The sequence below is a fragment of the Pelobates fuscus genome, chromosome 4, assembly GCF_036172605.1.
Source record: "Pelobates fuscus isolate aPelFus1 chromosome 4, aPelFus1.pri, whole genome shotgun sequence".
NCBI lineage: Eukaryota > Metazoa > Chordata > Amphibia > Anura > Pelobatidae > Pelobates > Pelobates fuscus.
This window is the reverse complement of record NC_086320.1, coordinates 361,583,568-361,609,813: the sequence shown is the minus strand read 5'-3', so window position 1 is coordinate 361,609,813 and position 26,246 is coordinate 361,583,568. Positions and strand designations below refer to the sequence as shown.

Below are 26,246 nucleotides of genomic sequence, written 5' to 3'. Positions count from 1 at the left end.
TGTTATGCAAAACACTTCCCAGTCTCTGTGTGACTGGGGAGACAGCTGTTCATCCTAATGAGGAGTGCTAGCATCACAGTATTTCCGTTGATTGAGACCCACCGAGGGAGCAGAATGTACCAGATCGGGCAGTGGTGTGTGGTGAAAAAAGTGCCACTCTGTCAGCTGGAGGTATATGCTCGGCTGCTCCCCACGACAAGATAAATGAGTTTTGCTGGGGTTTGGCAGAGTCTGAATTTTTTTTTTTACTTTTGCGGAGGATAGTGGCATCACACCAAACTCCCTGTGAGACCCCCAAGTCCAAGTATCTCTAGACTATGATCTTTGTACATGCAAGATTACATTCTTCTTTTTTTAATATATTTTTTAACTTCTTGCTTGATGATACCTGCTGTCATACCTTTGAGTTATTAAAATCTTAATGTTTTACAGCGTTTCATTAGCACATGGTCCAGTGGCTCCTATCGATGCACCTTCATTTTATTTTAAATCCGTCATTTAGTCAAAAGTAATTTAACCTCTGGTTAACCTGTAGGGATTTCACAGATTGACAGCTATAATGCTGAATGAAAGGATTTTGGCACATGCTGTTCTGTTCGTTTCCTTTTAGACTGACAGCACGCAATCCCTAGTGCTAGATGAACATGGTATTTAAATTATTTTTTCCCCCCCTTCTTTAGGAATTGACCATGTAATGGTCCATTCAGTAGAAGATATTGTTCAGTAAACATGTTTTTTGGTACCTCTTCATTTGACTTGGAATGTAATGTATTGATTTGTCTGCATCTGCAAGTTCATTTGAAACCCTAATGTTGCTTTACTTTATAAATATGATGATTTTTATTTTTGTTGTCTTTACTTTGCATAAGTAGACTTTGATAAATCACTTTGTATTTCACACAGAAAAATTAATTGTATTATGCAGTTAACTCCTATAGCATGCTATAATGTATATGAGGCACACGTACTCAAACGAAAATTAAATGACTAGTTTTTTATAATCAAGAATAATTCCATTCTCTCATAATGGCATTTCTGAGACTAATATCAAACCAGTTTATTTACTGAATACCAAATTGCAGTAAATTGAAAACTGAATTGCAAAATGTAAACTAAATAGCCAAATTCTGAATATAGCTGAATTGGAGCATATTTCTTGGATCGACTTCTCGGTCCTAAAATGTGCAATTCATTCTCATTTCACTAAAGTTCGGCATTTAATGAATAAACTGCATTATTTGTGTCATAGGTGGAAAGTTATTGGAGTGTATTAAAAGTCCTCTTCCTATATGATCTAAAGAGAAATGTATGTAGGGACCCTTCTTGCATAGGTCACGGGACTCCTTGCCCCGGTCGCTCTTCGTGTATTGTCTTAAAACTTCCTCAAATGTTAGACCTTACAAATATTATCATGTACGATGGGAATAATATTTCAGCTGACAATCTGAGTTACTGCTCCAGAAGCACCTTCAAAGTCTACTTTATGGGATTTGCATCACAGCGGGACCTGCAGGGCTACTTCCTGCTTTCAAGAGAACTCATTGCAGAAGCTGAAAACTCTTTGATATTGCAGGAGTTTAAACAACTTCAAATATCTGTACCTTACCAGTATACTGCATTATCAGACCAATGCGTCAACCCAGCCTCGTGTGTCCTTTTAAGCACCAAGTTTTAACACGTGCTAAACTTTGTGAATAACCAAATTCTCCTGACATCTACTCAAATAACCAATATTTCCCACACAGTGCCTAGTTCTGATAAGCCCAATTATTAAAGAAGGGAAATAGTTACATTACCAAGGGCGTAATGGTGATCATTAAGAGACCAAGGGTTTAAGCAACGTAAAACTGAAAGAAAACCCCATAATGGTGCTGTTTTATTTAGTCTCTTATTTATTTATTTTAAATGATAAAAAAGGTTTTTTATTTTTTTTATTATTATTTTAAAAGTTATACATATGGAAAACTACAGACTACATTTTATTATGTATAAGTTGCAGGTTGGCAAAAGTTGACAAAAAATGGCGCTTCAGTCAAACTCTAAAACCTTTGTCATTGGCTGACTGCTTGGTATTCACCTTCCTTGTATTAGACTGGCATTGTCTGATACAAGTACGGCAGCTTGAACTTCGCAAACCATAGTCTCTTCTTTCTGGCCGTAAGTGGATACTGTATAGGAAAGAGGGTGAAGGGAAGCAGCGCCTTCAGTGTCCTCAAATCTAAGTAGGCGTAGAACAATATGGAAGATAAGAGGCCAAAGTAACGGAATACAGTGTACTGCTACAGCACTGCACACTGAAGGAGATCACTCCCAAATCAGTTATCATCCGAAGCCATTCATTGGCCTTGGAACATCTTCCATCAAAGGACCAAGACCACAAGCGTATCCACAGGTGGTGATTGTACCATCCAGGCGCATATATCTAGAGCTGATTAGAATCTCCAGAAAATCCAAAGTGTTATTCTCTTATTTAATTCACCAGTAATCTAAATACTACACTATATTTCAGTTATACTTCAATATTGCTCTACTCCAACTTAGATCGTAGGTTTCCCTGCACCCCCTTCCTATACTGCAGACGATATTAGCCATAATCTTTTAAATTCTAATTCTTGTGTTGAATTCCTTAATTAATTTTTATGATTAAACCTTAGAAGACTTGTTAAAATTACACTTTCAAGAAAAGCATTTTCAGTCTCATTGTTAAAGAATAAAAAGTCCAGAAAAGAGTATCGAGTTAATTTGACAATCTCTTTATTTCTGTCCTATTATTAACAAAATAAAAACTTGATATACAAAAAAAAAGCCCAGAAAGGTTTAGCTTTCTTGTTTTGTAACTTTCCTTTAAGGAAGGTGTCATGTAAGCTAACTGTACATTGCAGACCTTTGTCGAGGCATTATGAAGGAGCAGAACCGTTTTAGTTGCCACATCATTTTCCTAGGAATGTTACCGCATTCTGAAATTACATTAAGCAACTTTGTCTCATTAATGCAGTATGGTCAGGTCCTAATTAGAACCTAATTTGATGTCAATTTAAATTAAGAGGGCTTGCGTAAATTGGGCCTTTGTGACCCGGATAGTGCTAATCTCTAATCAGCAGACAGAATGGAACATGAAATCAAATTCTAGCGCAACCGGGGAAATGACAGAAAGAACTGACATTTTAAATTAAAATTACTAAATCCTTAGAAATGGATGTACATGACCCCTTTCTAAGGCGTGTGTCAGGAAATCAAATGCACTGAAACGATAATCTGGCAAACCTGAATTGAGCGTGATGGTTTCGGACAGAAAACGTGCTTCTTTCCAGCCTTTCTCTATATAACGCAAGCTAAATTTAACTCTGCAATTCTGTGCCCATTTCCCATTTTGCTCTGGAATAAGGCTAACCCATTCAAAGTGGTTAACCCACAGCTTGCGAAATGAATACGGTTTTATATGAATTTTCCTCTTTCTGCAAATTTTTGCTTCCATCTAACATATATTAGGTTTTATTGACACCGGCCTTGGCTGTACACACAAAGAGCAACTGCTGGATGTGCAAATTTCTAAAGCGTCTCTTGTCTGCATGAATGCTCTTTACCCAAGGGGAATATTCACTAAATTATCATTCCACTGAATGGGCATTGGTGTATAATGAGGAGGTGATGGGAAGTGCAGTGGGAGACCTATAGCTGCAAAGCTTGCATGGTAATTATCTGCTTACAATCAGTGTCAATATTACTATGCCCAGCCTCATGTTCATTTATATTAATGGCCGTGGTGAAAGGCACAGACTCTCTGTGCACAAACTATTGAGAGAGCAAATTTTAGACTTAAGGGACAGTAGATGAAAATCTGTATTCTAAATCATTGGATGGCTTTACATTCTTAATAATAATGCTTTATTTTCTTGTGTATTTCTTGCCTGTACGACATGAGATACCTGTGCAACAGGTGAAAGTGTGGGTGTGGCCACATGCTAGCCCCATCCACATTCCAAGTTATCTGTATTTTATGCTTTGCCCCTGTTCTCTCAAATGAAAATCCTGTGATATTTTAAATATGATTGGATACCTGTAAGGATTTTTAATAATTCTGTTATTGTGCTTACTTCCTGTCCTCAGCACTGTTACGTCAGCTGTGTTCACAGTGGGTGACAATGTGGTATCTGGAAGTGACGACAGGACTGTGAAAGTTTGGGATCTAAAAAATATGAGGTCCCCTATCGCAACTATCCGTACGGATTCTGCCGTAAACAGGTAAAGTTCCCTGTAACTTGTATTTAATGAGTGTGGCGTGTCAAGAAACAAACTGTGTACACTTTCCAGGTAATCCCTCTTCAGTGGTGGATTTACCCTCTATGCTGCCCCAAGACCAGTGTCCTTATATTATACAGTATATGCCAGTCACTGATGAGCACATTTGAACCTCACAAGAACAATTGAAAAGTGGAAAGGAACAAAACCCCGCCTGCTATGTTTCAGCAATTGAAGAGTTTAATAAAATTCACACTAATGTTCAGTGCGTACAATTGTAACCGTGCTCCTCAGTAATAAGAGTTAAGAATGTTAAGAGTGCATGAATGTGGCACAGAGGTCATCTGTGTTTGAATGTGATATGTGTGGGATGTGTGCATTTGGTTGGCTAAGTGTTGTCTGAATTGCTACATGGTTGTTTGAATGTGATGTGCGTTGTTGTTGGATTGTGTATGGTGGTTGTGTGGCGGAGGCAGAGTGTTTTGGGTGGTTGCTGAGTGGGGTTGGTTTAGTGTGATTAGTCATGCAGGCACACATTTATATAAACACAGTAATGCAGACACACATATCTTATTACAAGCCTTGTTTGCCACCACAGCTAGCTATAAGAGGGATGGTTTAACACAATCAGCTCCTTAACCCCTTAAGGACACATGACGTGTGTGACACGTCATGATTCCATTTTATTCCAGAAGTTTGGTCCTTAAGGGGTTAAAGTGCGACAACCATTTACTTGTCCTGCATCTTTGTTGGATGTTTTATAAGAATTAGTTAGGAGGGCAGTATTGCCATTGCATGCCAGGATATTAACAATTAGGCTAGTATTCATTCTTTAAACTGGTGCTGGTTTTGCTTTGTCTGCTAGTATTGGCATTTAAAGCAACGTCCCCCTGTATGCAATGGCTTTTAAAGCATGGTAACCATGTTAGCCAGTTTTAGTTCTGAGGATGATGAGATCAGTACCATTGAGCTGCTTGAGAACATTGTTTCCCTTGGAGGTAGTTAGAAACTTGCAGAATCTGGCTGCATCCTTCAAATAAAAAGATTTCACTATTACAACCTTCCTTCTTCATCCAATTATGTATTGTGTATGAATCATTTTCTAAAATGTCACAATAACACTTGCCTGTTTATACTAGCAAAATCATATCAAGAGGTGAAAAAAATGTGACCTGGTAACCCTTTTTCTACCAGACCTTCCCCCAATGCCACAGAGAGTTAATAATGTGGCTCGTACCCAGTGTTCTCTCCCACCACTTTACAAAGAGAGAACTTGACCGGTGCACATGTCCCGTGCGTAGCATAGCTTGCCTGGTCAAGAGGAGAGGAGATACTTCCGATGACTTCTGTGTAGTGATGTTCCCCTGCGACACACATGGAAATTATGTAACTGCAATAACCCAATACGACCTCGATAGTTCTGCAGTCAGGGCCCCTCTTGTCAGTGCTGCCTACCTGAGAACATGGTATTTGGCATTCTTCAAGATCCAGAGCTTTTCTACACGGCTCTAATGTTCTTCCAGAGGATCACAATATTTGTTTTGAATGACAAAAGAACAGCAACAAAAACGTAATTATTGCAGTAAGAAGTAGAAATTCCAAGTAGTAATTCACCCAACTGTTACGTAGATGTAAATAAATGAATTGAATCAAATCAAAATTGATGAATTTCTTGTTTTAAATTGTTTGTTGCAAACCTCCCAGGTTCAGCAAAGACTAGGAGGTGGCTGGCTGAATTGTTCATCCCATAAATACATGTATTAAAGACCTAAAAGATTGACATCATCCCTAACCTTGTGGGTGGTATTACAACTAAAAGGATATTAAAGAAAATTGCAAAAACAATACATATTAAAACAGTTACTCACATTTGAAGTTCCTGTGTTCACTGGAAAACCCCAGTCTTTACAGTTCCTGTAGTAAGTGGTTTCCAGAGCAGAGAGTTACTGGCCAATCACGAGGCTTCTTTAACATTCTCTCGCAATGTTGAGCATATGAGCTGAACTTTCCATTTAACTTGCTGTGAATTACGTACAGCTATGTCGAAACTTAAAAGGAAATAAAGTAGGATGGGGATGGAGGTGCAGAAAGGGTGTGCTTCTGGATGAAGAGTTATAATTTTCTTAAACGAAAGAGAATTGCATGAAAAAAACTATGTTGGGCTACCTGGCATGACTATTATTATTATTCATATTTATATAGCGCCAGTTTATTGCGCAGCGCTTTACAATAAAATAGTTAGCCACCATGTCCCAAATTACAGTTGATGGAACACGTCCAGCAGTTGCCTATGGCATGTCAATGAGCATACACCAGACCTTCTGTAGAGGATTCCAGCTTCAGACAAGTACACCATGCAAATTGGCTTCTTATCTAGGGATGTGTTTGTCATAAAGGCAAAGAACCACACAAGTTGACAGCCTTACAAAATTCCAGAAAATACTGAATGAATAGGTTTGTCCCAACACTAGCCTAAATTTAATTTGCTTTTCAAATAATTCAATACTGTTAGAAAAACTTTCTAAATGTTTTACTTACAAAACCTCCCGTAGACGTTAATGGTGTTTTCTGTAGATAAATCATTTGGAACGTTTTTCTTCTAACCGAGGCCACTGTCATCAATATTTCATTGAGTACATGTTGAGTTTGTGCCAGGATTGTTAAAATAAGACCTTTATTGTATGTTTGTATCAAGGCTTCAAATGTTAATACGTTGATTTAAACTTCTGTGATAGAAATCTTTGTGGCACAAATTACAATTAGAAAAAGCATTTCCTAAATATAACTTGGTACTGACATTTACTTAACCTGTGAGTTACACAATGCCTGGTCCTTTTAATAGTGTGTTCATTATTTTTTTTACTGCCAGTTAAATGCTATAACGAATACGGGAGAGCATTACCCGTTAAGATTTAAATATATTTCAAACGTTCGCAAAGTTGTAAGGCATTTTATTTTATTGATCACTTTTTTAAAGTAATGAGGCGATCACCCCTGCTATAATGAAGGAATATATTGTGATATTCTTCTGCAGTCATCAATACTCTCTCCAATGGCTGCTGACAAACTGTAATTATATCCCGGCGCTGCAAGAGAAAGCAATATGGAATCAGTCAGAAGCTTTATTTGAATAAAATTTGAATATACTTCATTCTTTCTCCAGCCAAGAATTCACAAGTGTGAAATAAGACAAGTGAATGAGCTGAAACATTATGTAATGTGCTGGGCTTGCTGTTAGCAAACGCGTTTTCCATTTATCACTCGAGTCTGAGATCACTTGACTGATATGCATTTCTTAGCACAATTTCATTGTATTTATTACACAAACTGCAGTGTTGAATGGTTTACAAGTCTTATTTGTTTTGACAACACAATGATGGCGTTTTCGGGCCAAAACTGTATTCCTTAAAGGAACACTGCCGACATCGAACAGGCTTACTCACTAAAGGGAGACTTCAAAGTTCAATTTCAAATTTTAGACCCAAGTAGCTGAAATGGAAGCATCTCTGGCTTAGAGAGTATTTCCAATTTTGTTATTTTTACTTTAAATTTTCTTTTTAGTGAACAACCCTGTAAGATCTAACACTGCTCCACTTTAAAAGGCTCCATCTTTGTATTAATTTGTTCACCATAGCTCCTAACAGTAGCGTTTCAATCTGGATAGTCCCATTCTGAGCAGGAAGTAGCATGCCGTCTTTACATTGTGCTATCTGGGTTCTGCACAAAGTAGGCTCACGAGCAGGGCGTAGCAGGCAGCCTTTATGTAATATGAGCTCAGCAGCAGGAATGTAATAATCGATACTATTCAATAATCTAAACTCTGCAGCAGGAAGAAAAGTCCTTCTGTTGATCTTTGCCTGCTAGAGGTTGCGTAGGTTTAAGACACAATTTTAGGTTCGTTCACAGCTCTGCAAGTCAAACTGCTGCCCTTTGTGGAATATAGCTTGTCTATGAAAATAAGAATACATACCCTGTTGTCCGCGTTCCATATTGAAATATTTAATGCTCATATTTTACAGGATAAGCGTCTCTGTAGGCCAAAAAATCATCGCCCTGCCCCATGACAATCGACAAGTTCGACTATTTGACATGTCAGGAGTTCGATTAGCGCGGCTTCCACGCAGCAACAGACAGGTAAATGCAATGCCATCCTAAATATGAAGTTCCCCTTTTCAGTCTCCATGTCCGGTGTTGTCCAAAAAATAATAAACCTTTTGTACAGACATCTGGTTAATAGATACATATTTTGGGGAATTTAGGTTAATTGATGTGTTGGCTATAAACTTATTTTATTTTTTTATAGGTTACGAAATGTAACTTATGTGACTTAATCATGTTTGGTGTCAATGTACAGTAGATATAAAAAGTCTGCACAGCTTTATTAAATTGCATTGTGTCAGATTTTTTCCATCTGTAATGTAATATTTCAACAAACAAAAATCCAGAGAAAAAAAATCTAAATATAATTATTAGGAACATCTTAAACTAGCACTGTCGCCTCCCTACAAAATGAGTATTTCATAAGATAAAATCTTTATTAAATACTCATACTGACTCTTTTGGACTTTCACTGAAAGTCCAACCCAGTCAAAAGTTATAGGGACTACTTTGTCTAATCACTTGGTGGAGCTACTGCCTTCTTAGAGAGTCACTCTCCCAGCTGTGTATAGTGATTAGCTGTATCTATGGAGGGTTTCACTTGATGCGGAGTACAGACCTCAATGCTCTACTACTCCCCCCCACTAAGTCCCCAGATATTGCCACTTTAAATAAAACAGAAAAGCAGGCCACTGGCAAAAACAGGCAAACACTTTCATAATGGGAATTAACCAATCACTTTCTAAATCATTGCTGTAGACGAAAAACCTATACCTAGAAATCTGAGTGTCCCAATCAATTCTCTAGGTACATAGCATAGTAACAAACATCTGAGTGTGACAATTCCATTACTAAGTTCTGTTATGATTTTGTGATATTTCAGGGCCACCGTAGAATGGTTTGCTGTTCTGCTTGGAGTGAAGACCATCCAACTTGCAATCTCTTCACTTGTGGATTTGATCGACAGGCCATAGGATGGAACATAAACATCCCTGCTCTACTGCAAGAAAAATGAAGCGGATATTAGATGGCGTTGTATGTTCCCATTTGCCATGAACGCTTTTAGTTTTGGCAGGTGCCCATCTTTATCGGCCTGCCCTCATTGTGAGATGACCCAGAGTGCTTTGTAAACGTTGTTCTTGTTCCCAAATTTTGCATGACATATCTGGGAAGGAAATAAAGGCACTGGTCCCTTTTCTGAATAGTAGTGTGGATGGAATGTTAAATTCGGGATCCTATCCATCAAAAGAAAGGTGTAACTTACTCACCTGAAGCACATCCTGCTGTGGTGGCTAACCTGGGTAGAGCATCATGGAAAATGTAGTTCACAGACATCTGCCGTGTCATAATGCTCACCTCCTGTTAGCTGATTAGCTGAACAGTAGATGCATTACATTTCTGTGAAATTAATGTGAAATTCATATAACTGTTGTGAAGGATATATTAGTCTGTTGCATTTAAACGTAGGCATATCTGCCTTGTGTTAAAAACAAACAAAAAAAAAAAACAAAGCAAGAAAGAAAAGAAGAAAAAGTTCAAAAATGTAAACTGTTACAAAATAAACTATGAACCAGAGTGTATAGTTCACTTGCTGCATAGTTAAGCATTAAATTAATGCATCATAAAGCATTGCAGGTTTTGGTAGAATGTTTGATAAATATTACTCTTAGTTTTTTTGTTTTTTTTAATATATATTTTATTCATAACATCACAAAAATACGATCTTAATGCTGAGCTTTAAAAAGAAATTCTGCGTTCTCTTAAACCAAATTGTAGGTTTTCTTGTGAAAGCGCCTGTGGAAATGGTGATTGTGCCCTTTTATTTAGAAGGGAAAAATTGGCTCCTGATAATCTCACATCATCCTATTCGAGCAAAATTGAAATCAGGCGCTCAATGTCTGTCTGAAAATTAAAGCAGATTTATAGCACTTTAGCTCAGAAATGCAGTTATGGACAATTTGGAACAGTCTTAAATACCATTTGCGGTGAATGTAAGCTGACCCCTTTGATTGACATTGACAACATTTGGAAAGGTTTCTCTCCCCCCCCACCCCCAAAAAAGCAGGTATTATGTTGGGCTTTTTGAAGTAGCGATTTGTATGCCTATTACAAATATTTTCTATTTTCATTTCAATGTTAGACTTTAAAATGTGTTATTACATCTGTGGTTAGCGTGCAATTTTTTTTTTTTATATATATAATTTTTTTTATTTTATTTTTTTGAGTGGGAAATAGGTTTCCTAAAATGTATTTTGACTAAATGATGGTTAGATAATTCTCTGCAATAACTCCACCTTCTTTTGTGTTATTTTTATGCAAAAACAAAAATGAACACTCCATAAAAAATACAGAAGGAGCTTCCAGTTATTAATGGTGCTTTGTAAAAGAAAAAAATATATAAAGATAACATCAAAGTAATAAAGCCACATTATCTGTCTACATTGTGACTCAAAACAAGTGTGTTAAAATATTGTTATAGCTCTGTTAGGCCTCCTTCTGAGTACTCAGACAAGGAAAACTGATGGATTCTTTAATCTGCTTCCTGGTTGATATAGTGTAGTAGCATATTAAACAGTGTCTCTCTGCATTTGTTTTGTGTGTATTTTTTGGCAATGGGGCAGTAACTGTTCAATTTGCGTTAAGCAACATTCGTGAAATTGGAGAAAGATTGTGTACACGGAGCAGAGAGTTGGATAATTGCACTGATTGTCTCTTGTTTGCATATAACGACATGCACTAAAAGCGAATACATTCTATTCAAAAATTAACCTTATTTTGCTGCTTTTGCTGTGTAGCAAAACTGAAAATGATCACCCACTCCCAAAAATACTGAAAGAACTCAATGCATTCAAATAGCATTTCATTTTCCAGTAAGTGTACCTACCGGTATCTTTTCTAGCAGCTACGCAGGTCCTGCAAATGTAGTGGACCTCTTCAATTGGTTAATCTGTTAAAAGAAGACCACTACAGATGTACAATGCAAATTCCAGAGCATTTTAAGAGTATCTAGATCTGTTCTTTTGGGTTATCTGTATTCTGACAAAAAGGGGTTGCAAACAAAAATGAGGTGGGGAGGGTCTGTACATAGAGAAAATAAGGAAAATTATAATATTGATCATTTTATGGTTCAGATATACAAATACATTTTGTGTAAAAGAGCATTTTTCAGTTTATTTTTTATTTTTTGGTGTTTGAACAAGGGAGGGTGATTTGCTTTACAGACTCAAAATGGCCGTAGTTAAAAAAAAAAAAAAAAAAAAACAGAATTAAAAACAAAAGAAGCAACAAAATTAAGCATGATTGTAATGCATATATGATTTGTATCTTTACCTCCCTGAATATTGTATATTACATCAGAATTAATGGTTGGTAGATGCATAAAGTAAAAAGAAAGAAAAGATGACTACTAGTTTAAGATCTTTTTTCTCCCAAAATGGTTTAGTAGATACACAACACAGTGTGCTATCTTGATTTAATCTATTTGTATACATTTAGTATTGCTTCCTGATTTCTGGGTTAATAACCAAGACTATTGGACAGTGTAAGGCACTTAAGTTGGCGGAAGTAGCTTGTCAATGTGTCCATTCACCCCACTCTATTAAAGACGTAAATGTCTTGATATGGGAGTTTCTAAACGTCTCCTCACCGAGTTTACATGTTCTCTAATCCTGAATTTAAAGGGTCGAAAGGTCTTTCCTATGTACATAAGGCCACATGAACAGGTAAGTAGATGAACAACCCCAGTGGTACGACAGTTAATAAAAGAGCGTAGATTAAATGTCTCTGAGTTGGTAGAGTTGGCACAAACTTTAGAGTTCTTGTTGATGTAGGGACAGGCACTACAATGGCCACATTGGTATGTGCCAGCAGGTAAGTAGTTCTTAAAGGGTCCTGGTATGGACGGCGAGGAGAAGTGGCTAGGGACAAGTAAATCCCTTAAATTCCGCCCTCTACGTGCAGTTATGGAGGGATATGTAGTCACTACCTCTTTAAGATGTTTATCCGAGGATATGATGGGCCAGTATTTTTTAAAAATTCCCATACCCCTTTCCCAGCCTGCATCAAATGTTCCAATACATCTTATCATGTGCGTCTCCTGTTTTGCCACATTGTCATCAATGAGGACTTGGCGTTCAGTTGAGAGGGCCCTAGCTTAAGCCCTCTTCAACACCCTATTGGGGTACCCTTTTTCCCTAAATGACAGTCTCAATGTACTTGCTTTGGATTTAAAGTCATCTAGGGACGAACAGTTACGCCGTAGCCTAAGGTACTGGCCAATAGGGATTCCTGCTTTTAATGGGGTGGGATGATGACTAGACCAGTCCAAAAGGCTGTAGCCGTCTTCTTCCTGTAGAGAGTAGTGTGTACTTTATTTGTTGCCCCTATTGCCAGAGACACATCCAGGAAGCATAACTTAGAGCCACCCATCTTGCTTGTAAAGCGCCAGTTGTAGGTGTTGTCATTAAGGGCTACAACAAAGTCACCAAAGTGTTCAGTGGTGCCTAGCCAGACGACAAAAATTTCGTCAATGTACCTCTTCCAGTATAGGACATGGTCCATATACTGTTTGAGATTGGGCTCCTCCCTGATTACTCTCTCCCACCAGCCCAGGTGCAAGTTGGCATATGATGGTGCACACGGTGAGCCCATGGCAGTTCCTCTAATCTGCTGGTATAGTTTCCCATTAAAGAGAAATATATTGTGAGTCAGTACAAATTTTAGTAGGTCCGATATAAATCCAATATATGTCTCGGGTAACTTGGGATCAAGCAAGAGGAACCGTCTGCAGTGTTCAATTCCCAAATCATGAGGAATTGAACTGTACAATGCCTCCACGTCTAAGCTACACAGTTTAGCATAATTAGGAATCTCAGTCTGGGTCAAGAACCCAAGTAACTGTTTGGTATCCCTAAGGTGTGAGGGTAGTTCATGTACCATTGGGGATAAAACCTTATCGAGAAACACGCTCACATTCTGGGTGAGATTGCCACACCCAGATACAATTGGTCTACCTGTTAGATCCGACATAGACTTATGAATCTTGGGTAAGCAATAAAAGGTAGACAGAATAGGTTCTTTAGGGATCATAAACTCAAATTCATCTTTAGAGATGAATTGCATATCAATGGCACTCGTCAACAGAGTACGTAATTCGACTAGAAAGAGTGGGGTTGGCTCTTTCTTGATCACTCGGTATGTGTTGTCATCTAATAGAAGGCGTTCTGCCATCCTAACATAACTGTCCCTGTCCATAACAACCACATTCCCTCCCTTATCGGATGGCTTAATAACCAGGTCCCTCTTGGCTTGGAGCTGACTAATAGCCAGCTTCTCTTGTTTAGAGAGGTTGCCCCCTGGACGTGCTTGATAGTCATCACTCGGTAGGGAGGAAATTTCCCTGCAGACCATATCTAAGAAAACCTCCAAGTTTCTGTAGTCCTTAAATGGTGGGGTGAATCTGCTTTTGGATCTTAAATTAGTGTGAGGAACTTTGTTCCTAATGGAACCATCATTAGATTCCAACAGTTCAACAAGCATTTGGAGGCAATCTAAGTCTTTAGGAGCTAATCCCAAATTCTGAGCTTTAGCTTCTTTGCGTAGCTCATGGTATTTATATAGGGCTAGCTTCCGAACAAATAAATGGACATCCTTCGTCCATATAAATTTATTGAAAGTTGGTGTAGGGACATAAGATAGCCCTTTGGATAGTATGCTCATTTGGGCGTTAGAGAGGGAGGATTTGGACAAGTTAATAATTTGCAGGGATGGTTTAGGCACTACTTCCGGCGTCTCTGGCCTCTGTCTCTGTTCCTTGTCCGAGGGCCCTGAGACAACTCTGCCTGACGTAGGCCTAAAAAATCAACCCCTTTCTTTAGGATGCTTTTCGGTGGGTTAGACGATGCAGGCGTATGGGAGGTGGATGGTCTATCAGATTCTGTATCAGTGGATTCATATTCTGATGTGCTTACATAGTCAGAATCCACTCTATTCCTCCTTTTAAAGGGGTGATAGACCCTTCCACTCTCAAAATCTGATACGTCCCGAAGATATTTTTGATGCTTTCTGACCTTAACCTGATGTGAAAATTTATCCAAATTTAATTTTAGCTTCACTTCCAAAGGTTCAAATTGGGGGTCAGCTTTTACTTGTTGGACCTCCTCTATTTGTTTATCAAGCTCTTGTTGTACGGTCTCTAATCTCATAGATTCGTACTTACAGATTATATTCATAAAAGTGTTTGAACAGTTGGTAGCTGCTTCTTCCCACTCCTTATTAAACTCTTCCAAAACCATCTGTCTCGCAGGGGGTACCTGTACCCGTAACCCCCTAGGTATGATGTTTTTAGAGAGATATTTTTGGAGTGGGGATATCTCCCAACTCATCCTAATTTGTTGTCTGAACAATTTGTTCAGTTTATTGAAATAAGAATGGATATTAGGAGGGGATGAGTTTTGTATAGTAAGGTCATTGCTGAAAACTGAAAATTATTTGGGGGGAAATCAGGATGAAGGTGATTAGCTTACCTTTGTAGATTGATAATCCTCTATTTCTTTGAGCTAAAGAAAGAAGAACGTACACCCCACAAAATGAGATGGTAAGAGAACGCTGCTGAAATACTCAGAGCAATTGCATAGTAATGGTAAAGCTCAGCATATTGCCTCTGTGTATGTCTAGTATACCAAGGCTGTGTTGATGAGCCCCCAAAACAGCTGTGAAACTTGCCTTCATTTCAGCACAGAGTGTCCTTGCAGTCCTCACTTTGCCTTCTGTGAGAGTATCAAAACTAATGGTCTTGGGGGCGTGGCCAGCGACTGAACCGAGCGGACATCTCCATGCAGAGCTCTGCTTGGAAACATAGCCAAAACTAGCCAAAACACAAAGAAAATAACTGAGAATCCATCCGAAAAGACTACCACCCCCCAAGCAGAGACAATGGGGAGGAAACATAAAAAGAACCAGGGCACGGCTATGCCTCGACAACCCGATATCAGACAATCTTTTGCACACCCCCAGAGACCCAAGATGGCGCCTGAGGCCTGCCACGCATTAGAATCCTCGGCTGAGGAGGAGAAATTACCCTCACCCCGTTCGGAAGACCGATCCACCACACCGGACTCTGAAAATGACGGGACCCCAGCCACAGAGGGGGATATCAGGAGGCTGCTGGTTGAACTGCGGCAAATATGGAGAGAGGATCTGCAAAAGGTCCAAACAGAGGTGGAAGATGTGCGCCGCGCAGTCCATGGCCTAGAAATCCGAAAAACCTCCAGAGACAAAAAACTAAGTGCGGTGGAACAGACCCAAAAGGAACTTACAACACAGGTACAAGACCTGAGGCGCATAGTGACCACTATGGAGACAAGACACAGAATGAAAAACCTGCGCCTCAGAGGAGTACCTGAAACAGTAACAGACACACAGCTCCTGACCTACGTCCAAGAACTCACGGCGACCATGGGCACAAAATGGCACACTGGTCACCGCAGCATTTAGGGTGCGCAAATCTGCAGCAGCACCCAGAGACATTATCATAGTCACATGAGACATCTCCGCAAGAGCCGCCATACTGACCAGATCGAGAGAGCTGGGAGCGGTGCTTCATGCGGGACACCAAGTGGCAGTGTTCCCGGACACACCGTTCTCAGCCTTAATAGAAAAAAGAAAGCTGGCACCCATAGCCCGGAGACTGAGAGACGCCGACATTAAGTACCGATGGGGTATGGACGGGTCCCTCACTACTATCTTTAACGGTGAGAGCAACACACTTACCTCGAAGGGGGACCCTGACAGCTTCCTGCAGCTTATCGGCATGGGGAAACCGCAGCAACCAGAGACCCCACTGCCCACAGATACGAGGGCAGAAAAGGGGAACTCTACTCGCAACAAACGCAGCCTACACAGGATTGAATCCATCAAAAACTATTATGATGTAGAACGTGAAGACAATTGAGACCTTATCAGAAACAGCTTTAAAAAGTTTTTACATTGCAGACAAAAGGGACCGCATCTTTGTACCAAAACCACTACCTTAAGTTGAAGTAGTGTAGCGGTACTTACCCTTCCCAGGGGCCGGCCGGGGTCCTCTGTTCAAGCCGCGCTCGGTCCTGCTGCTGCAAGAGCCACGCGCGGCTCACCCGCTGTCTGTGACAGGAAGGCGGGCAGTGACCGCGAGAAGCGGTCACGTGTCCCGCCATACTCTAAGAGCGCGCCGCGGGTATCGGGCGCGCTCTTAAAGGGACAGTGGGAGCCTAAATTGGCAAAGGCCTCCCATTGGTCCCTGTCATGCCACACTCCCCATACACTTACCTTTTGGGGGCGTGGATATGACAGGGGCCAATCAAAATAGATGTTAAGGTATTGTTACGGACCGTTTCAGCAGACAAGGGGTTAAAATCGTTTAGGCGATATGCCCCTTTCTGAGAGACAGGCACAGCTACTGCAGAACACCAAACTCCCGAACTCCAAGCTACACGAATCTTCCAACTCCCGAACTGGAAATACACGAACACTGGAATAGCTGAACAGGAAAAGCATACAATCCGCTTACACTCCTGGTAGTCAGCATACAATCCAATTCCCCCAAAAACGAGACGACACATCGGTTTGAGGGTCAAGCAGAATCTCAGGTGCTGGCACACCCAGCTTGGTTTTTATTACAGTCTTTTCAAATACAGGACCGCCCACAGGGAGTTATAAAACAACCAATCACATATCAGTTACATCCCACATATTCCCTCCCCTTATCCTGAGAGGAAACTCCATTATACATACAGTTAAACATACTTTCTACCCAACTTTCATAACTCTAAAACCATACATCACATTCACATAAAAATTACATATTCACAACCAATCCATTCAGGGGAACAACATATTAAAAAGGGCATGAATCAGACCAGGGGTTCAAAAGTTAGTAAAATATCTTTTGGGCCCTGGCTGGCACATGTCTATCTGGCTCAGACCGGTTTTGCAGAGCCCTCTTTCCTGGAGACAATGGGAAAATAATCCAATTATATCCAGGGATAGAGGCAGACTCCATTGAGCACATGGTTGCAAAAAGACATAAAACTACACAATGACACAATTACTACATAAAACATATACATGCAACATATCCCCAGATAGCTTAGGTCTGAGCGCATATTATTGAATGTCGCTCAGACCACACACATACAGTTCAATTGCCATGGAGCTAAAGTCTTTCCCATAGTCTTTCATTATATGAATGGGCTCCATGGCATAGCTATCTGGGGGGTGTCACTGCTCACACAGGGCAAGTACCGAATAACCTCACTGTATTTAAAGGGCCAGAATGAGTGACATGCACTCTTAGGGCCGAATACGGTTTTTAAAGGGCCCAATCTCCCAGGGCCATAGTCCAAAGGCAGCAGGCGGGCAACCAAGCTTCTCCAATGCAATGTGGTGAGATTGCTCTCGTCACAGGAATATATACTCACCTTTTTCCCTTAGTTCCTTGCCCTATCGTGGTTTCTGTTTCAGTTCCTTTAACGCTTGTTGTGTTCAGTTGTGTTCCTTCGTACTTGACCTTGGCTTTGTTTCTGACTACGTTATCTCTTTATCCTTATCTGTTCTGTTTGCCGGCTTGCTGTTTACTGTGTACCAGACCCCGGCTAGTCTTAGTTTACGCTGTCTCTTTGTGCCCTTGACCTCGGATCGCTCCTGACTCTGTACTCCTCTCATATACGTCGAGTCCGGCCATTCTAAGGTCCGGTAGACGTATCTCCCCTCTGTGTTGTCTTCTGTTGAGTTGAATCCTGCGTGTTGGGGTATATTTTCGTTCCAAGTAGTCAAACTGTTGGTGCTAGGAGTCTTCCTTCAAAGGAACACCGACACAATAAATATGGTTGCTTATAAAATTGGAATCTTTCTCTCTGGCCTCCTTTTCAAGTTTAAAAAAAAAAAATGCTCCTAAAACTCAGAATTTATTCTACTTGTATGGCAACTGCAGTTATACTGTACGAAGAGCACCCTGACTGATGTTCATGGACAATCTGGAACTTCTCATACAGAAGCTTTATGTCAGTGTGTCACATCTCAGCCATTGTGCTGCTTCACTTAGAGAAACATTGAATGCAGTGTTCTATGAGAGAAGTAGTGTGATGTTGAACTTGAAGACTTTCAAGTATTGGATGTCTTCTTGAGGAAGTATCCCTGTGCTGTTTGTGAGAAGTGACTAATGAATATGCTGCCATTTCTCTCAAATTACAATGTTTACATTTGTCAAACTACACTACCGGGGTCTATGCACCAAACCAAAACATGAAGCTGTAGAGGTTTTAATGCCCAATAAGTCCCTTTAAGACTTGGTTAGGGGGCGGGGCCTGACTCCGTGGATGGACTCATTTCTCTGTCGCTACAGAGTAATGGAGCAAATTTGATGGAAAATACCCAATGAAATTCTAAGCAACCGACTATAAACTGCAGCAGAACAACCTCTACATAGTCTGTTACACCTCATAGGCAGATTACACCATCCTTCGGTGTGTGTGATTCAAGAGGTCCTGCAGCCTAGCAGGACTAGAGGCCTGGGAGAGGCGGCCGATCTCCTGGTATAAGCCCCACAAATACTCTGAGGACTCTTTGCTGCCACGTTCCTTCCCCTCTGGACCGGTGGGGGTCATCCCGTTCCCCACTAGCTCAAAGCACTCATCTCTATTGCTTCTAGACAAGCACACAAAAAATCAGAGACAAGGGTCTCCACAAAATGGTGGATGCGCCTCTCATTCCAAAGCACCCTCCTGTGCAATCCAGCGGAGATTACCTTGGTGAAGCAGTCTCTCAGGCGCCTAGACACTTCTGGGAGAAGCCCAAGGTCCCGACGCAGCATGAACCTCAGATGGAGGTATGGGGGCATCGGAGCACAGGGCAGAGCAGGCCCCCCTTGGGTGCAGCCTTTTCCCCAGCGCCAATTACCTCTGTTGCCCGCCTGCCTAGACCAAAGGCTATCAGGGGTCTATCCCTACAGCACCAACCACCTCGCTGGAAGATCACACGGAACTTCCGGGCCATCTGAGGCTTCCACTATGAGAGGGACTCTCTAAGCAGAGTCCACGTTATGAGGAGGCCGGCCTCCGTCAGGCCTGGAGCTGGAGCTCACCTTGCCCTCAGCGTGCCACTTCCCTCAGCTGCCTTCATGACCTGGCTGCTTGTCCGGGATCTGGAGGATCCGGCTCCTTGCAGTCACATCCCTAAGACCCCAAGCCGTGGAATTGTCCAAAAATGTTCTGGGCTACAGGGGCTAATAGCGTGTTTCTCTTAAGGGAGCACTATAGAGTCAGGAACACAAACCTATATTTCTGACCCTTTAGTGTTAAAACCACCATCTAGCCCCCCTGGCCCTCTCTTGCCTCCCTAAATATAGTAAAATCTTACTTGTATTCAAGCCTGAAGATGCTGGTTCGGCACCTGCTTGCCTGTGAAACTGTCTGCTGCCTGTTGAGATCATCAGAATTGTTGTTCTGAGCCAATCACAATACTTCCACATAGGGTTGGCTGAGACTGTCAAGGAGGCAAATTAACGGAAGAGCCAACACAATTCAAACACAGCCCTGGCCAATCAGCATCTCCTCATACAGACGAATTGAATCAATTAATCTCTATGAGGAAAGTTCAGTGTCTGCAAGCAGAGGGAGGAGATACTGAATGTTGTGATTCAAACTAGGCAAGACTGAGATAGGAAACAGCTCTATCAGCCATCTGAGGAGTGGCCAGTGGGGTTATCACTAGGCTGTAATGTAAACACTGCATTTTCTCTGAAAAGACAGTGTTTACAGCAAAAAGCCTGAAGGTAATGATTCTACTCACCAGAACAAATTTAATAAGCTGTAGTTGTTCTGGTGACTATAGTGTCCCTTTAAGTGACTCCAGTTTACTATCTGACATCTCCTTGTACCTGGTTGTCTCTTAAACAGAACTATATGCAATGATCATATTTCTTAAGTTTGACTTTTATTTTTGGTTTCCAGCTCTGCAATCCTAATCGAGAGTGCAGTACCGGTGGTTTTCCTGTTGTGTTTTGACTATATCATCCGTTATGCGGCATCTATGATATGCCAGTTGGTATACTATTGTCTTCCCTAGTCTGATACTCAAGGCATGTCTCTTCTTACCTCTCACTATGTCTAGTATTTTACTATAGATGTTATCTTGATGGTTTTAAGTACCTAGACAAGAATGTTAAGTCTGCTTACTTCTGACAAAAAGAAAACGCAGCAACTCTTCCTATACTTATAAGTCGTTTTATACTTTATGTCACCTGTCATATGTCATTACTTAAAGGACCACTATAGGCACCCAGACCACTTCAGCTTAATGAAGTGGTCTGGGTGCCTGGTCCAGCTAGGGTTAACCCTTTTTACTGAGGGTTAATCCAGCCTCTAGTGGATGTCTCATTGACAGCCGCTAGAGGCGCTTGCGTGCTTCTCACTGTGAAAATCACAGTAAGAAGACGCCATTGTCCATAGGAAAGCGTTGTAAAAAAAATAAAAAAGACTTGGTTAGGATTGTTCTAAACAATTAATACTTTTAAGATAAATTGAAAAGCCAGCACTTTTGGATTTATCTGTGTAACCCATGCCCCATCTGTAAACGTGGTTCCAGAGTCCAGTTGGAGCCGCTGCCTCCTGCGAAAGAGTGGTTCAGCTATTACTGACATTTTCTGTACTGCCTTGTCAAAATATTGTGATAATGTATGTGGAAATCAAATTGTTTTTGCAAATTTTCGAACATAACCTAATTTCCATTTGTAACGTGCAGATGCCAAACTGTAATTATGTGATGAAACAAATAGTTAGGTTTAGTATTCTGTAGAGAGAGATTATAAATATGATGTAGTTACCTCTATCAGTGATTTGACTACTCTATACTACTCTATAATACGTTCATTTAGTCCACAGTACTTTGGACTAAAAAAAGTAAAGTAATATGTGAGTATCATATATTGAACAGGAGTTAAAGTTTTGCTGGATCTGAGCAGTCTACTACCATTCTAAAACTTGCTACTGGTTAGTTTGCTTAAGATGCACTGAAACAAATCCTCTGTTAAATGCAGCAGTCAACCACTTTTCATCCCTGTAAAATCACCATGAAAAATATAATTAATATATACCCTTAATTATCTCTGCCATCGGTTTATAAAAACAACACATAGCCTTAGAGGAGGGTGGCCAGATTTCTCCTTCATGGGTGAATGCTTTTAAGGAATACACCCTGTTATGGCTATAGCCCCATAGCATACATTAGCTAGAACCATTGTAGCCTAAAGGATCTATCTGGCCAGCCTACCTTAGAGATTACAGTTTATTTTTACTATGCTGTGAATTCCAATTCTGCTATTTTCCCATTTTACACGCTTAAGGGGTCTGTTTACTAAGCAGTGAGCTGTGAAGAGTTGACAAATGAATGCACTTCATATTTAAGCCAATATGGAAAAGTCGTAAAAAGATTTCAAAAAATCTTGGTTGAGTACCATCTTGTCATCTAAAAGAACTGGCCATTTAGAGAATGGGTCAATGGTATCTTACTGTAGGGTTATATACTATACCTTTTTTTTCTTCATTAACACATTAATCATATGATTGTCAGGTTGGAGAAAAAACGTGTTACTCACCCCTTTCCTTCACTAAGAAATTTACTGTCAACCCAACCCTTATTTGGAAAATGACTCTGATTTGGTTTAGATATAACTAATGCCGAATGGATGTTTATCTACTCATGTGTAGTGATGTCCCGAACTGTTCACCGGGAACCGTTCGCCGGCGAACATAGCTTGTTCGTGGCGAACATAGCTTGTTCGTGGCGAACGCGGTGGGCGAACATATGCGATGGTCGGTCCGCCCCCTATTCGTCATGGAGGTGGGAGGGTCTGGGAGGGAGGGTCTGCTGCTGATTGGCTGGAATGTGTCTGCTGACTGTGAGGTACAGGGTCAAAGTTTACTCAATGATGACGAATAGGGGGCGGACCGACCATCGCATATGTTCGCCCACCGCGTTCGCCACGAACAAGCTATGTTCGCCGGCGAACGGTTCCTGGCGAACAGTTCGGGACATCACTACTCATGTGCCTTTAGCTTTTAACAGTATGTTTAAACTGATGCTTGTTTATTGAAGGTGCATTTCTTTATTAGAATACTTTTAGTAACTTATTTAAATACTTGTATGTTTATTACATTTAATGTATACATTTCTACACATATTTCCAAGCAGACATGTACAAGGCTGTCCAAATAATTAGCCTCTCTATATTTCGTCATTAATTGATATGAAATCATTTTCACCCAAGTATAATTCATAAAAAGACCTGCTATGGAAATCAACAAGAATTTAAATGTAGAGATTTTTGTAAAGTTGCAACTAAATGCATAAGAGTTCTTCTGAACCCCATTTAAGATTTAGGTACCAGGATTATTGCCTAAGATGTGTGATATATTAACCTTAGCGGATGAGGTATGGAAACTGACAAACATGTTTGTACAAACATCTAGCCATCACCTGCCACCACCTTGCAAACGCCCTCTCTGTTGAAGAAGTAATATATTAGGAACAGCATCAGGTAAATCTGCCAGTCATCGAGAAATCATTAATTAACCATTCTACCCAGTATGTGAAAGACTTCTCCTAAATAAAGCAATTAAGCTCTCTCACAACTGAGCAGGCGCAGAAAGATAAACAAGAGTTTAATAAAGCCCTTGTACCCAAATGAGAAAAACTCTAGACTCCACTCTAGAGTGTACTCTTAATAATTGAGAAAAGCTAAGCAGCCATGCTAACGAGTTCCCACGGACTGTATTTCTAAAAAGTAAAGTGCTAGATGTGGTATAGTTCTCATGGAAACCAAAATGATGTTCTTACGGATTGATGTGAGCTGTGGAGCGTTGACAACTGAATGCACGTTTAGCAATTTAATATATTTTTCCGCTCTTTCTATTGTGTTATCATTTCACATTGAAGTATTCCCTCTTTCTTTAGTAAGCGTATACACTTAGTTTTGGTATATTGGAAGGACACGTCTAGTATAGGATCAAACTAGTACTGCAAGATTGAAGCCATTAACAACTCTCAGTTACTAAGATAAGTGAACTATTTAAAACTGTATCTGAATTGATGGGTCCAAAACTACATAAAAGCTGCTTTGGTTTAGCCTAATTTCAGTAAAAGTTGACTCTGTAACTCATTGAGCTTTAAGGTTTGTTCAATTTTCTGTACAGTCTTGTATGCTTACATTGTGCTGAGCTTAATTTTCGTTTGATGCAGTTTTGGTTATATTTGTAAAATAAATATACATGTGAAACTCATGGTGTTTCTTGCCTGTAGTCTTGTTCTTGTCTCTAATGCTTTACATTTTGTTTTAATTATTAAATGACCCTATTTTCATTATCTGCGTGACATTTCCTATATTAACATGGTGGTTTTATATTTTATTTTTTAAACCCAAAAAGTTTTTAAACCCCAAAAAATAAATTTGTATTGTTTTTTTTTATAATTTTTTAAATAGATCTTTATACTAAAATGTTAAATTGTAAGGCTAATATTCAGTCATTACATTGATCAAAATATTGAAATACATTTAAAAAAATAATTTAAAGACCATAGCTTTAACTGTACAGCTTCCTCCCTTCCCAGGTTATTTTCTCATGTCTCTGTGTGTGGACTTCTCCTAGGCTGCCTATGATTAGGAGCCTTCTGTGAATTTATTATTCAATTTGACTTGGGAACTGAGCTAGAGGCAAACTAACCATACCCAAGCATTTAGTTGATAAGAAAATCATGGTGACAAGCAAAACAAATACAAGCACATTTTAGCATCTATCATGTTGAGATTGGTGAAATACTTCTTTATCCGGTTTTGTGTAGATCTAGTAAGACACTAGTTCTTTACCATTAATCCAATGTATTTGTAATTGTTTTTTTTTTACATTAAATCAAGTACAGTTATTTCCATTGGTTGAACTGACATTCAACAACCAGCCTCAAAGCTCTCTCCAATGCTTGTTCTTCTTTAATGCTCACACACTTAGATTCATCATTTAACATTCCATTTGCAAAATAATTTAAAAGATTTACTTGCTCCTTGAGAGAGTCCATCTGGTCTCTTCTCCATATACCTAGCCGAAGTCACAAGAGAATTCTGGATAAAAAAAAAAAAAAAAGTCTGCTTCCTCCACTAAAATCTGCCTGGAATTTCCATCTACATCAAGCTTCCAATGTCTTATTAGAAGATTGGCCAATTCAATATTCTTAAATGCGTGAACATGTTTTACTATATTTTATCCATGTCCTATGTCATCAAGATTCACAAAAATATCCAGATTAAAACCTTCAAATATTTATATAGTTTCCTCAAACTAAGTGTCCTGTACAAATTCATGGAAAAATGCAAACTCCACGAGATACTGAAACAAGGGATGGAGTCAGCGCTAATCAGGAAGGCAGCAGTCCAAGAGATACTGGATTCCTTCTGATTATGGAATTTTCTACAGTATTTGACTGATTGGTAAGCTTTCAACCCAAAAGAGAAAAGTTTGATCACAGCTCAAGATGTCTAAGCTGCAACATTGATATAAGTATTCCACATGTCCTAGAAATCTGGTCCTGGGAACTCAGAGCATGCCTCAGGAAGGGGACTTAATTGTCCTTAGTCAAAACATTACATCTTTCTTGACTGTCTGAGAGCAAGCACTTCTGCATGACGCATTCATTTACACTTGAGAGATACAAGGTCAATTAATGTGACATCAGAAGGCTCTCAAATTAGGCCATCATTTTTCTTCAAGCCCACTATTTAAAGAAGTTCTACTTAAAAATCAACAATGATTTATTAGAAACGTTCTGAAAAGTTGGAGCAAAATGCATAAGAGTTGTTCCCAACCCCAAATAAGTTTTAAGTAGGCTTAATACCTTAAAATGAGCAATCCGGTTTGGAAAGACAAGCATGTTAAGTTCTACAAACCTCTTGTCATCATTTGCCACCGCTAAAAGACCTGTCTGTTAAAGGAGTAATGGATTCAGATGGTAAGCAGTTAAATCTGTCAATCATAGCAAAGACATCAATTAACCATTATAAGTTCCAGAAGATCTTATTTGATGATGATGTCCAGTAAGTCACGCCTAGCACGTGAAAGACTTCTAATAGATAAAGGTGTTTGGAGTGTTCCTTTTGTCTACTATCCCTAGTTAATATTTGAAATCCCAAATTTACAATTAATTCAATAAGGGAAACAAAGGATAGGGAGATATGAAAATATTTCTTAGATTAGGTTTCTTTAGCAATAAAAATATTTTCCGTACCTTTCTAAAATGCTCTGTTGTGCACTTCATATCTCCTCAAATCGTAAAATCACTGAATCAATTTGGTCAATTTATAAAATTAATTGATTTTTTTTTTTAAATAAATCTCCAGCTAGTTTCTGACGCAAAGCTCTTCAAAATTAAAATAGTCTGTTTAAAATGATTAAAAATACGATGACTTTGTAGTCAATTTGTACATTTATTTATAGTCCCCACACAATTTAACATTTTTAGCCAAACCCACCACTTTCAAAATTTGGAACAATTTAGTTTGTTCAATTTTGCTAAATTGTACTCTGTTTATATTTACTGGACTAAAAAGCTCCGTGTTGAAGAAAAGAGGGAAAAGAAAAAATAAACAGGTAATTATTCTAATTCCGAGCTGACTAGTATAGAAGTTACTCATTCATTTATTCATATATATATATTACTTTTGTTATGTTAAATTTACTTAAAATATGATTTTCTTTTTATCAAAAGCAGCAAAACTGCTTTTTCAACGTATCTAAGGTAATGATATTGTCTTAATTTTCTATAGAGAGATTAATTGAAGTGTGCACGTCAGACATCCATATATTTTTTTTCTCCTACTTTCTTAAAGG

General features: G+C 39.5%; 1 protein-coding gene across 6 annotated transcripts in view; it reads left to right on the top strand.

The window, feature by feature from the left end:
- WDR37 (WD repeat domain 37) overlaps positions 1–10,924 on the top strand; it is a 129,906-nt gene extending 118,982 nt beyond the window's left edge. For all 6 annotated transcript variants that reach the window (XM_063452654.1, XM_063452651.1, XM_063452656.1 and 3 more), the window contains 3 exons: positions 4,108–4,242; positions 8,259–8,373; positions 9,221–10,924. In XM_063452654.1, the coding sequence (XP_063308724.1) occupies positions 4,108–4,242; positions 8,259–8,373; positions 9,221–9,352 (382 nt within the window). In that variant the 3' untranslated portion in view covers positions 9,353–10,924. The remainder of the gene's footprint in view (positions 1–4,107; positions 4,243–8,258; positions 8,374–9,220) is intronic.
- Positions 10,925–26,246: the final 15,322 nt, after the last annotated feature.